Consider the following 13,460-nt stretch of genomic DNA (forward strand, 5'->3'; position numbering starts at 1 on the left):
AAATAAAAGATAAATTAACAGGACAAATTAAGATGAACAAAATTAGTATTTGTTCATAGGTGAGCTAATATCTGAGGAGCTAAACGAGGCCTTTAATTCACTTGATTCTTTGCGTCATTACGCAAAAATAATTCAACGGTCGCACTTTGGGTTAGGATATCTGATCAATTAATTAAAATATTTACAATTTAAGTCACCATCTGTAATAATCAGATGGTAGATTGTCAAAATATTTATATTGCAAAGTAACTATCTATTAATTTGGGTGATTTCTTATTTTTAAAAAAAGGACAATGGCAGGTTGGCGCATGGAACGCAGTGGCTTTCCAAAAATAAAATTTCTTCCCGCCTGCCAAAAGCAAAATAGGGCGGATCAGACCAAATTATCTTCATAAGCAGCTGTTGAAGGCCGCAGACCTTATTATCCAAATTTTTTTTATTAACACACACTTACACTGATCCACAAGAACCGACTTTTCCAAAAAACATCATTATTCTCCCGTTTCTTCTTTCTTCTTCCTTTTTTTTTTTTTTTTTTTGGCCGAGAATGAAGCTGAGATTTAATCCAGATCAACCGATTTTAACGCCAACGTCATAATGTTCAGGTGGGCCTTGGAAGTAAGAGAGCACACACACACACACACACACACACACACACACACACACACACACACACACACAACACTGACACTGAGGCACCGCCTGTGGTCCCACACAGGGACAATTACAACAAACATCGGGCCTTCAGAGAAACTCCTAACTTTGATTTTGGCAGAGCAGAGGCTCGGACACTATAAATTTCACTCAGCTCACGGTCATTATGCTCATCTGCGGTGGAAATCCGGGACTTGGGCCTGCTTTCAATTAAACTCGCAAACTCAGTATAGCAGATAAATCACAAATATGTAGGATAAAGTCATTTCACAGGAGATATTAGAAAATCAATTAAAAACCACCGCGAAAAATAACATTTAGGTCTATTAATGGGATTTATTAACAGTTATTACGGTACACCCTTAAAAATAAAGGTTCAGTTGGGTTATGGTGACGCTATAGGGGAACTTTTTTTGGTTCTGTAAGGAACCTTTTCCTTTTGGTTCTTGCATATGAACGGACTAAAAGAAGCAGTAATCATATAAAAAGTGCTTTTTAAAAATGAATGAAAATATAAATTAATTAAAGTTGAACCTGAAGTGTTTCTTCATGGTGATGCCACAGGGGAACCTTTTTCCCATTAAAGAAGATTTTATTATAAAGTTCCCAAATTTTAGTGTAAATATTATTTGTCCCAGATTTCATTCAAGGTGCAGTTTATACATGCATTTCATTTGAAATGCAACATTGGGTTAGCTGGGTAAAAAACTTATTTTTTGCATTCAGTTCCCCGAAAACCATTAAATAGCAAAAAAAGGTTCCTCAAAGATAAAAAGGTTCTCCATCTCAAAACCAGGGTTAGGGGTTAGGGTTTTTCTGAGAGTGTATGTGTGGGCCAGATTGGCACAATATCACTGAGCATAACAAGACTTTATTACACAGTGTTCATTCAACTATATGTTGCCCTAAACTGCACCAAACTTTTACATTTAGTTTTTTGCAACATTTTCTGAAAATAAATGCAAGGAAACAACACACCATTACATATCAACAACAACGAGATGCAATCTGACTCGTAGACTGAAAAGCCCACAAGGTTCCCATCACAGAGTCACACCGGCATTCAGAGCAGCAACAAATGTTCAAGTAGTGTGGGTGCACACTGGAGTCAGCTTTGATATCACTCTTGTACTTTTACTCCAGATCACAGAGGAACTATTACATTTTTAAATCCTTCACACTGATAGCTGGTTGTTACTTTTCAGTTTTAGACTTCACTTAAAAAAAAAAAAAAACATATATATGAGCTCATGAACATTTATAACTATGAAAGCAGCAGTTCACCTTAAAATGAAAAAGAAAAAATTTAGTAAACTCTAAGAAGAAAATGGTAAAATTTATTCGTGTGGCAGATTTCTTCTTCTTTCATCGTCTTATGACCCCTCAGATGTATCTTGTGACCTTCAGAGGCTGCCTTGAACCACAGGTTGGAGACAGCCAGACTAAACTGAACTGTAAACCAGGCTCCACCTCAGCAGCTGCTTATACACAAATGCATCAGCTTTAATCCTAAATGTCATACATAACATTTATATATATTGCATGCAAATGAGTGTAACTTCTATTTTGCAGTGTGTTTTTACTTTAAAGGACTTGCTGCAGGGAAAAGCTTTAGGACGTCTTTAAAAACTGCCCCCGAGGCCCGGCGGGCCCTCTTTAGTCACTAATCTCGGCTTTGTGACAGTTTTGACTCTTTGAAGGCTGCTGTCACACACACAGCACGCACACACACACACACACACACACACACACACAACACACCACACACACAAACCACAGAAGGAGAGAGAAGAAATGCAAATTTTGATGGCAGTCTGCCAATAAAGTTTGAATTGTACTGAATGTGAAGTATGATGAACGGTCAACTACTACTCCTCCTCAGAATTAAGTCGTATACATTTGACAGCATAATTTTGAGCCGTGCACAGCTAAAAAAATAATACTTTTGAACATACTGTAATCACACAGCACACACCACCAGCACACACACACACCACACACACAATCTACGACACACACACACACACACCAACACACAAAGCAGAGTGAGAGATGTTTTGGCATGTTGTCTATCTTCCTCGCTTCTCCTCTCCTCCTCTGGGATCACGGCTTATTATACCAAAAGGCTGATGTTGGAGAGTTAACTTACACATCCGCCTGCACTCTGCCTTTTCCATTGCTGCAGCCAACATTCCTCCCCCTCTGCTTCTGCTGAGCGCCGGCACAAAACACCAAGCCTCCTCGCCGTGTCAGTGCAGTTATTTAGTGGCACAACTTGCTAAGGTGCTCCGGCAATTTTCTGTTCTGTCTTATCTCACACACACACAACATAAAATGGTGAAGCGGTCAGTTTTTGGCAGTGCTGGAGAGTTTTTCAACATGGGAAGCAAATTACTCATCTTTCCAACTAAATTGTGCAAAAATTTGACCTGCACTAAAGTCACTAAACTGAAGAATTTGCTTTCGGCGTTAATCATCCCTAAATACGGCAATTGGTGCAAAACTTCCTAAAAGTTTTGTCAGTAACATTCACACAACAGTTGATCTGAGTCTCGTTCCTGTTTGCGCTTCTGTACGTTGGATTCAACATCTTTTTGGCTGCCATTGTATTTGCTGGGGAAGACAAATAGAGATGAATGTACAAATCCAAAGTGACAATTGCTAAACGCTCACTGATTGTCAACATAAGACGAGACTAAGACGTGGCTCAACAGCCACGCTGATTTGTTGGCACTGGCAAGGGAGGCATTTGGGTCATCACAGTGTCATGGGGAAGATGAGTTGCTGTCCGACGAGCAGAAGATGAGAGCTCAGCACAGTGAGCTTGTTGGGAACACGTGCAGGTCATTTACAACCTTCAGGGAGAAGAAAAGAGGAGGAGGGGGAGCAGGAAGAAAGAGAAAAGGCAATGGCAATAAGCGCTCTAATTAGTAATATTGAAACTATATATTTTGTTTAGGATGATTGTGGCTAAAAGTTGGTCAGAAAAATTGATGCCTCCCTCTGTTTTGTTTTGGTCCGCTCACAAACTGAGTCAAAAGAATGTGATTACTTGATCATTACCTACAAATGTATGCAGAAGCTTCATATATCATTTCCTCTTGTCGACAGAGCTCCATTGCACGTGGTATCATGTTCCTTTATTTCAGTAACACACACACAACACTCACGACGACACCACACACACACACACCACAACAACACACAAACACCCACACAACACTGAGTTTTATTTGAGTCAGTCCCACTGCGCTTGTCCTGCTGCTGACAGCTAATGTGGTGTCCACCTAATGGGGATAAATCTGGGGGAGGGCTGAAAGTAGCTCCGAACAAATCAGTTTTGTATGAGATGAGTAGTAAAAAAAAAAAAAACTAATACAAAGTCACATAGGGAGAGATTGAACAAACTCACCTGTCCTGCATATCTCTGTTTCATGTCTTGTGTGAAACCAAAGTCGGCCACAGTATTTTTTTTTAAGTAGGAGTAATAAGTTAACTGTAGCTTAATGTTGTTAACTCATGTCACGTACGTATGCAACTCAGTTTGTGGTATTGTTTAACGCCAGACCCAACGTTTTGGAGACTCAGTCTATCCAAAAGGATTGTTCAACGACATAACCATGTGACAGTGAGGGTAATGTAGGATGTTGAAACCGGCCGCAGTAGCCATGTGATGCTGATAATCTCCGATGGTCATATCAGGGGCAGTCATCACATCAATCGGAATAAGTTGTTTTTAGATAGGAGGTTATGTTCAGATTCAAGAATTGCAAGACGTGGATTGAGGAATATGTGGTTATGTGGTCTGAAGCTACATTCAAACATTTTTGGCCACTTGGGGGGCGAGAAAACAGAACAAGCAAGACGGAGAGAGATGTGAGAGTGAACCAAGAAAACAATATACACGGTCCATATTTAAACGGCGAAACAGCGTTTGATTGAATGGCCTTTATTAGTGTAAAAATAGTTATTAGTGCATCTGTAACACAACATCTAGACAATACCGCTCTGATACGAATTCAGTATGGAACTTATATCAGATAGCAGGCAGTACAGTTTATCAATAACAATATTCCAGATGAACCATCAACCGGCACGTATGATGGGTATCTACGGTCAATCTAATTCTACTTGACATGGTAAATAGACCTGAATTACACTTGGAGCCGCCACAGCTGAAGCATGAACATCCCCCCTCTATAAACACAAAAAATATATTTTCATCAACCGAACTAAAATTATCTTCTCCTCTCCTCTCCTTATCTCCTCCTTTTTTTAATCTGCTTTCCATTTCTTTCATCTCTTCCCTCCGCTAAGACTTTTAATGTTTGCATTATTCTCAAAGGCAGCAGCACTCTACGAACATGTGAACGGTAGGTACGTTGCTGTAATATCACAGGGAACCTTGAAATAGTATGCTGAAACAAGAGATGACTCAAGGAGGAGAGTACAATGTAATGGGGGTACACCGACCTTGAATGAATGAATGTGCGTTCACATGTCTTAGTGGCAGATAGGGCGGTGTTCATTCTTGACCTAAAGCGATCACATCTGAAATGTCAGTTATAGTCACTAGAATGAGTGTACACTCAGCTACAGGGTTCTCAAGGCCAGGGTTTTTTGCTGATTGATTTTTTTACTCACGGCTGCAGAACGGAATTTTCGCAGATAAAAGTGATATGGTATTTCTTTCCATTGTTCAACAAAAGACACACAATGTCTGTTCTGTAATTTTATTATGCGACGTACCTAGGTACGAAGACCTCTGAAGGCTTGCATCGGATCATCTAACTGTGTGGTTAGATACGAACCTCACAAGTAATGGACACACACATTTTTGTTGGCCAGGGGTGTGCACACAGACGCTATACGTGAGGGCAACAAAAAAGTTGGCTTAATATAATGTGTGTACAGATCATAGACACTGTATAAAACATGGATGTAAATCTCTTTTGGCGTCACCACAAAGGTTCTGAAGAGATGGTGGAGAGCTTCACTATCGCAGAAGGGCGGAAATGTGTGGATCATTGGCGGGACCTGAGGTGGATTGGAATGAAGTCTGGTGCTCAAGAAAGCCAGCTGTAGAGTACCTACCTGTCAGCCAAATGCCATGCTGGTAATTCTGCAAGCATTTAGACCTTGATATGGGGGAAATTAAGCTAGGAGACCAAACTGTATTTTTGTACAAGCTGTAAACATGTTTATTTCTGCTGTGAAGTGGACATTTGGACTATGGGGACATGTATGGAGACATGACTGCACTTCTGAGAGCCAGCCTCAAGTGGACATTCAAGGAATTGCAGCTTTTAAGCTCACTTCCCTCAGCATGAGGATGCATCATGGATATCAATACCTGACTGTGGGCTTACTGTGTTACATGATTCATTGATGATAACGCAAGCAGGTCAGTATATAACATGTAGTCTGTTGTATGTGATGTTTGGCAGGCTACAGTCATATGATTTGTTTAAAAATATTATTCATCATTTTATTTGGAAAACACTGGAGCCTCAGGGTTAGGCATACAGGTTGTCATGACGGGGAAATTAGCTAACAGAGACGCAAACAGTATTTTTGTACCTATCATCACATGGCACTTGAGGTATCAAAGCAGGCATTGCGTTTCTACAATTTCGACAAGCACGATTTGGTATTTTTAGTTAGGACAGAGTTTAAAGGAGCTGCAATGGAGGAACAAGAATACACACAATGAAAAGTGTGCGGCCTGGAGCGCACGGCTGGCCTGTGATGTGAGGTGAGGGGCGGAGGGGTATAAAGGTAGGAACGCTGCCTTCTCTACTGAAGACTGTAATGATGGTGTGCATTATGAGTGCAGAACAAAGGCGAGCCTGCAGCCCTGGACAGCAGCCGGAGAGCAGGGGATGTGACTGGCTGCCTCTCTATTCACAAACCGGCATTATAACAATACTCCGCGATGACGGCAGACAGCGCGGGCGTCAAACCCTCCCACGTGTGCTCCTTTGCGTGCGTGAGTGGGTTTGTGTATGTGTGAAACGATAGACGGGGTGGCGGGGGGATGAGGGGGTGTGGGTACAAAAAGACTAGAGAGACGATACTCGGCGTGACGGGTGATGGGCATTTTGCTTGTAGCGTAGGTGAGGCAGTGTTGAAGGACAAGGTTTGAATGCACCATCCATTTACTCTTCCGTGACACATCCGATAAAGAAGTCAGCCCAAAACTTATTCAGGTAAAGAGGTAAGAGAGATTTTGTTTGTCAATGTTGACATTAATCAGCCGCTGACGTCATCATCGTCTTAATGTGCTGACACAAAGAAGCCAACAAGCAAAGCCGGTTGGTTGGGAGACATAAAAGGTGGGCCTGGCAATGTGGTCTAAATGTGCATCAGGGGTTGAGCAGCAGGCCGATCAGCTAGTTGCAGCAGTGTTGTTTTCAGTGGATAGTTTACAATTTAATGGACGGCGTTTTTCCTGATCAGCATTAATGATGATTTTGGTTCTGGTCTGTCTGTTATTGGACTCATTTTACTTTTAAAAAAAAAATACAGAGCTGCCTGGCTGCTTGCACTTACACGTACAGTTTAAGGTACTTGTACCAGCTTACTCTCATCATCTGACAGCGTAGTTACCTGGTTAGCTTTTACAGATCAGATTTGACCTCTCTTTATCGGAGTAAGAGATGCAGGCTCAAACAAGCAAAGCAAACAAGGAGTGGCTGTGACCAGAAGCCTTTTGCAATATGGAGAACAGCGTTGTACAGAACCAAGTGGTGGCAATGTTGAGGAAAGGATGAAGAACAAGATTCGGGAATGACCATCACATGACCGGTACTCTCAATCATCAACCCCACGAGCTTAGCCGTAGTCTGGTTCGAAAAGCGTCCCAGAAGCGGCCTCTGTTTTCTATTTTTGAGGGCTAAATCATTTTACACAGAGCACTTTGATTGACAGAAAGCGCAGACAACAGAAAAGAGCAAAGAGAATCCAGTGGATTTCAAATAAGAATCCATGTAACTGTCGGTCGTAAACAGAAAGAGAGACAAATTATACTATGTAGCAATGTGACACATGTAGAAGCATGTTTAGAAGCACATGAACCGGAAAATACCAATCTGAGCAAGTAAACAAGTCTGAAACGCTCCGGCGGTGGGAGTTTGAAGTTGCGGCAGGACGGAAAATCACCAAGCACACACTAAGTGTAATATACAAATCGGCCCAAAACAATCTGCAATGGTGGAATGGTGATTTACAAATATTCAATCATGCGGCACAATTGTTAATGATTTATATGTTTAAACTCTGCAGCCCTGGCTCTTAAAGCCTAATTAATATCTAACTCATTAACATAAACAACATCTGCTAAATATCTATATATCGTTATCCAACGTGGGTGTGAAATATTTAAAATGAACAAAACCAAAATGGAGTTGTGGTGATTGAAATATTAAGAAATTATTGTATGCATGCGCTAGTGTGTGTGTAAAGTAGGCCAGCGTCTCTGCCAGCAAGCCTGTCAAAGGAGAAGGAAGCCTAAGTGAACATTCCGATCGAAGAACAGGGAGGGTGTTTCTGCCTTCACGCCTGCACATCAAATGTGTTTTTTATTTCTATCTCATCATCATTTATAGGGCTTTCATCCAGCAGTGTATGCATGTCGGCACTTCCAGCAACACGGCTTTGACCTATATTAGTATGGGTCTAATATTAATGGGTGCTGGTACAGGTTGCAAACGGGACCCCTGTATGCAAGAGGACAAAAATGAGCAAATATTTTATAAAATGACACTGCAAAGTCAAAAAACTAGAACTATGCGATATTAAGAGTTTTTTTGACTTTAAACTCATCACCTGCTGCGCTAGCTACCCCGGCAACGCTATGAAAGCTTCCCAGGCTGATGTTTAGAAATTACAGAAGCACTAAATAGCCGTCAGATCGCTGACCGATCCTGTCGCTGTGTTGGGAGATAAAATAATGAATGTTAGCGCTGTTGTGCGACATTCCATGTGTAAAAATTACACACAGCCCCTTCTCAGAACAGACTGGCATGATAGCATGTATCAGTTCCTCTGCTGCTGTTTCTCCAGATCTACAGGCGTTGTAAGAAAGTCCTTATGATGAGGTTTGTGTTCTCAGTGCTATCCATTTGGCAACGCCAGCAGCAGTTGCTCAACATCGATCCGGGATCTATAACTTTTACTTATGTTTGAATGTCTACATATACTTGTCCAATCCAAATGTTGTGAGTGTTTTGGGCTGATCTGTCCTGTGTTCTGTCCCTTTGTCAGGTGTCCATGGTGGACAGTAGGTTTGTAGGGATCAGGTCCAATTGCCTGAAGGTTGTTCAACGTCCTCCCTGGAGCCAAATTCTGGTCATCAATCAAGTTTTTGTTATTTTTGTTCTGTACATGGCATTACATGTCTGTACTGCCTGGATGAACGAGACAGTTTCCTCTGAGGACACTCTGAGTTTAAATTTCCTCAGATTGTAAAGCCTCCTGAGGCTATTGTGGAATTTGGGTGACGACATCTGACATTGCTTTTGACAATTTTAAAAATTTGGAGACACCAGTGTTGACTAATAACTGGTTCACACTTAACAGCAAGGAGATGATATGTTTATGGACTTGCCTCAGTTCAACGTTAAAAAGTTGTCAAACTGGAAAGAGGAAAAACTTGACATACATGAATGATTGTGATGTGTCCGGGCGCTGGACTCCATAGCCGCGACCACATTTTGTTCCAGATTAGGCACAAATATTGGCATGTCACGACTGCATTTGCGCTTGATGCTGGCTTTGTGCCTGTGGGGAAAAAAAGCCAAACAGTATGATTAGCTTATAAAATGCAGTGGCATGTAACAGGTTGAAGTGGTTCCCCGACTGTTGGTGGACGCCTTTACAAAAAAACCTCCCTGATGGGTTTCAGTTTCACAACGATCACATAGGAAAATTATGGCAAATTTAAGTCAAAAAATTATCACAAGTATTCACTCCCCTACAAATAATCATCTCAAGTCCCTCTACCATGATCCTTTTGGGAGCGCACCAGAAAAAAAAATCAATTGATTTAGATTAGTGCCAAATCATAACAGAAGTTATTTATGACACTGTCCATACGAGCAGGTCTAGAACGGTACCTTTATGGATATATTTACAGAAGGCAACAATTCCCCCATGAGGCAAGCACGTTGGGACAAGGCAAGGAAAAACTTGGGCAGAACTTCGGACAGTGTAGATTCATGACTGCTAAGAGACAATGACAGTATAAAGAAAGGACAGAGCCCTGACTGACGTCACCCATGGTTTTCTGAAGTGCCAAATTATGGCAGGCGACTGGATATTGCCCATGTTGGATACACGGCTTCCTTGCCTCACCACTAATCTTAATGTTGGCATGACTTGGAGGGGGTGGGCTGGAATTAAAGCCTGCATACTCGAATAGCCACTGCAACAGCAACCTCCTGTATATCAAGAGGTCCAGCGCGGTTAATTATGCATAAGCTTCAATGGCGGAAATATCATCTGAGGTTAAAAAAATTCACCCGCCGCACAGTGGTACATGGGTGGAGAAATCAGTTTTTAGAGACCAAAACTGTTTGGCCTGAACCAGGCTGTAACATGTTGTTTGGAACATTTTAAGCATGGGGGCTTATGGAGTTTTCGCTCAATTCTGCAGCCTGTCTCAAGTGCTGCTCGAGGAATTACAATTTTTAGCACTCACATGGCTTTATTTCCAACTGGAGGTTGCTGCTGTGGGTTAGAGAGGGTAGAAGGGAGGAAATCATGGGGAAGTCCTCTTTGAATTCAAGGCCAATAGCAGTGATCATCAGGAACGAATCGCAATAATGCAGTGGATAAATAATAAACCAGCATGTGGCTATAAACATTATGGCAGACGGCAACAGCTTTTACTTTTGCTACTTTATTTGAACGTCTGACACTAGAACTTTTACTTCAGGAAAGGATCTAGATGCTTCTTTCAGCCACATGGATAACTGACATCGTTCGCTGTGGCTTTTGGTTACAGTTCGAAGATATTGTTTGTAGCTTATGATGTGAGGCCAATACCTGCTTAAGGGTTATAGTCACTAAGCTGCAAAGTTCGAAAAGCTGATCTTATATCAGCTCTTTATCTCTCCGAGAGATGAGCTTACAAGCAGGCAGGTCGGCCATAAATGACATATTGTTAATGATGTCCTTTTAGGGAATTGGATGTTTTATGACTGTGGGTTTGTACTGCAGACTGAGATCGTCGGTTACATTGTCTATAGAAGTCACAGCTGGTGTCAGGTGTGAATGACAACGGAACATCAGAAGATTTTAATAGTTAAGTTAAACACTCCAGGAAGTAATGAGAAAATGCCAGGATCAGATTACGTGCGCAGAGGTACTGTTTTTACCACCTGAGCGCACAATGTTTCAAGGTGGCAAAACGTAACAGGAAGAGTTCCTTTAGTGTAAACGGCAGTGTGCGGTTTCTAGAAAAACAACAGATCATTGTGTTGTGGAGACTGCAAGACGAAACACATCAAATCGATTCATCAGTAATAAAATTTTTTTTGCACAGGCTTGTGTGTGTGTGTGTGTGTGTGTGTGTGTGTGTGTGGATAACTGACATTTATTTAAATATCTGTCAACCATGTGTGTGAGAACGGAAAAAGATCGGATTGGGAAGGTCGTGCCGAGACACGGCACCTTGAAGCATTTTGAAAGACGAGTCACTAAAATGATTTAAAAAACAAAACAAAAAACACACCCACTGATGGATTTTTCTAAGTCCTCTTTAATGTGGGCGCATAGTAACGAAAGAGGATTTCCATTCTCGCTGTGTTCTCGTAGACGGAGACCGAACACGGCGGCTCGGGACAGAGACGATGTGACGGTTTATATATAACGACAGAAATCACGTCCGAAAGCTGAAAGGAAGGAAGGGAGGGTTTATTAGAGCTGTTCCTTACCTCAAGTTTTCTTAGTATGTGGACATGGTGAACCTTTAAACTTAAAAATTGTTATGATATGCAAAGAAATTAGTTTAGAGAAAAAAAAAGTTACCAAATTATTATTATTATTATTGTAATTATTATTATAATTATTATTGTTGTTGTTGTTATTATTATTATTATTATTATTAATGTCTGGCAGTGTGCAGACAGCACAGCTTCAGGCTGGATGTGATCTGCGTTTCTGAGGCTTTGGCTCTGGGCAGCTCGCGGGCCGCTGCGGGACACCACAGGCCCGGTGTCGGCTGCTACTTGTGGAGAGTCCCACGGTCTGCGCAGGCCTTCAACTCATCTCCAGTCCAACCCCAAAGTACACTAAACATGACTGCTGTGGCCGACCTGTGTGTGGATCCAATTATTGTTCTCCACTGCGGCTCATTTCATGTTTCTCTGCTCCACACAGTCACTCTGAGGATTTTAATGGGCCTGAATGAGACATCTGTGAGGAATAACGGTATTTTTTCTTCTCCTGAATTTTTCCTTTGATTATTTCGTGCGTGTTGTTGCGTTTCATGTCCTCTGTTGTGGTACGAGTGACATGCTTTGCGCTTTTCATCCAACACGAGGCAGATTTATGAATGAAAATCAGTGAAAACCAAATCAGCCATGACTCAATTAAAGCTAAGCTTCTGAAAACTTCAGCTGCAACTCAACACCAGCTCAAAGAACAGAGAGTAAATGTGACTCATGTGTTAACAGTCCACATGGTCAATATTTAGGATTTAACTGTGGCTGCAAAACAAAAGCTCAAACATGATTATTCCATTTTTCTCCTACCCGAATCCTCCAGTCTGGTGTGTCCAAGCGTGCCGCCGTGACCCCCGTGCTGATAGGGCAGGTAGGCCCCGGGGTGGTGGGCGCTCACGGGGCTGTGATAGGACGCGTACCCAAGAGGACGACCGTACGAGGATGCGCCGGCGGAGAAGGGCCCGTCGTGCTGCGAGGGTCCCACTGCGTGCAGACCGTGGACCGGGTAATGGTTGTGGGATAGGCCGGGGGAGGGCTGCTGGTGTCCGGGGTAGCCGTGGCCGCCGAATTCCAAAAACGCCGATTTGGAGGGATCAGGCGGGACCAAAGTGTCCGATATAGAGCTCATAGTCATCATTGGGGTGAGGGGCAGTGATGTGGTGGGAAATAAGAAGGGTCAACTATGACCTCCAGGCGGGGGTCATCATAAGACAACCCACCATCAATGATAAAAAAAAGTCCGTGGACTCTCAGAGAAGTGTTTTCATGAGCCGACAGCAGCCGCTGCGAAACGTGCGTCACCTTTCGGTAAATGTCACTGTATCCCTGCGGGAGGAGAAGTGGACTACAAAGCGGGTTTTGGAGGGTTTTCCCTCCGCTCCATCCCAGCTGAACACTCCACAAACGTCACGCTCAGAGTTTCAAACCATTGACAAAGACAAGAAGCGTGACAGGCCAACACGCAGCGGAAAAAAACAGAAAACAAAGCAGGAAACTCCTGAAAAAAAGAGCCGCAAAAAAATGATTTAATATCCTCTGATCGACTTATTTTCCTTCTTCTCTCCGACCAAAAGAACCAGTCCCGTGCTCGATCCCTCCCGTGTGTTCAAAGAGCCTCTTGGCAGCACAGAGGAGTGGAGTGTGTCCCTCCTCTCCACGGCGCGCTGTGTGCCTCTGCGCGCACCATTCTCTGCCTCCACTTGGCACACAGAGAGCGCGCTCATTGGCTGCGGCGCTGCGCCGTGTCACACAAATCACAAGCAGCACCGGGACCCTCTCGGGTGTTTTTGGCGGACAAGAATGCGCCAACAGTTGATGGACACTTTTCAAAAGAAGTCTCGAGGCGAGGAGACATTAAAA

General features: G+C 42.6%; 1 protein-coding gene across 1 annotated transcript in view; it reads right to left on the reverse strand.

The window, feature by feature from the left end:
• The window catches only part of LOC104926837 (homeobox protein Dlx4a), a 28,271-nt gene extending 15,014 nt beyond the window's left edge, over positions 1-13,257 (reverse strand). The window contains exon 1 of the mRNA XM_010740787.3: positions 12,411-13,257. Coding sequence (XP_010739089.1) covers positions 12,411-12,738 — 328 coding nt within the window. The 5' untranslated portion in view covers positions 12,739-13,257. The remainder of the gene's footprint in view (positions 1-12,410) is intronic.
• Between the last annotated feature and the right edge of the window lie 203 nt (positions 13,258-13,460).

Source organism: Larimichthys crocea, chromosome XII, assembly GCF_000972845.2.
Source record: "Larimichthys crocea isolate SSNF chromosome XII, L_crocea_2.0, whole genome shotgun sequence".
NCBI classification, from domain to species: domain Eukaryota; kingdom Metazoa; phylum Chordata; class Actinopteri; family Sciaenidae; genus Larimichthys; species Larimichthys crocea.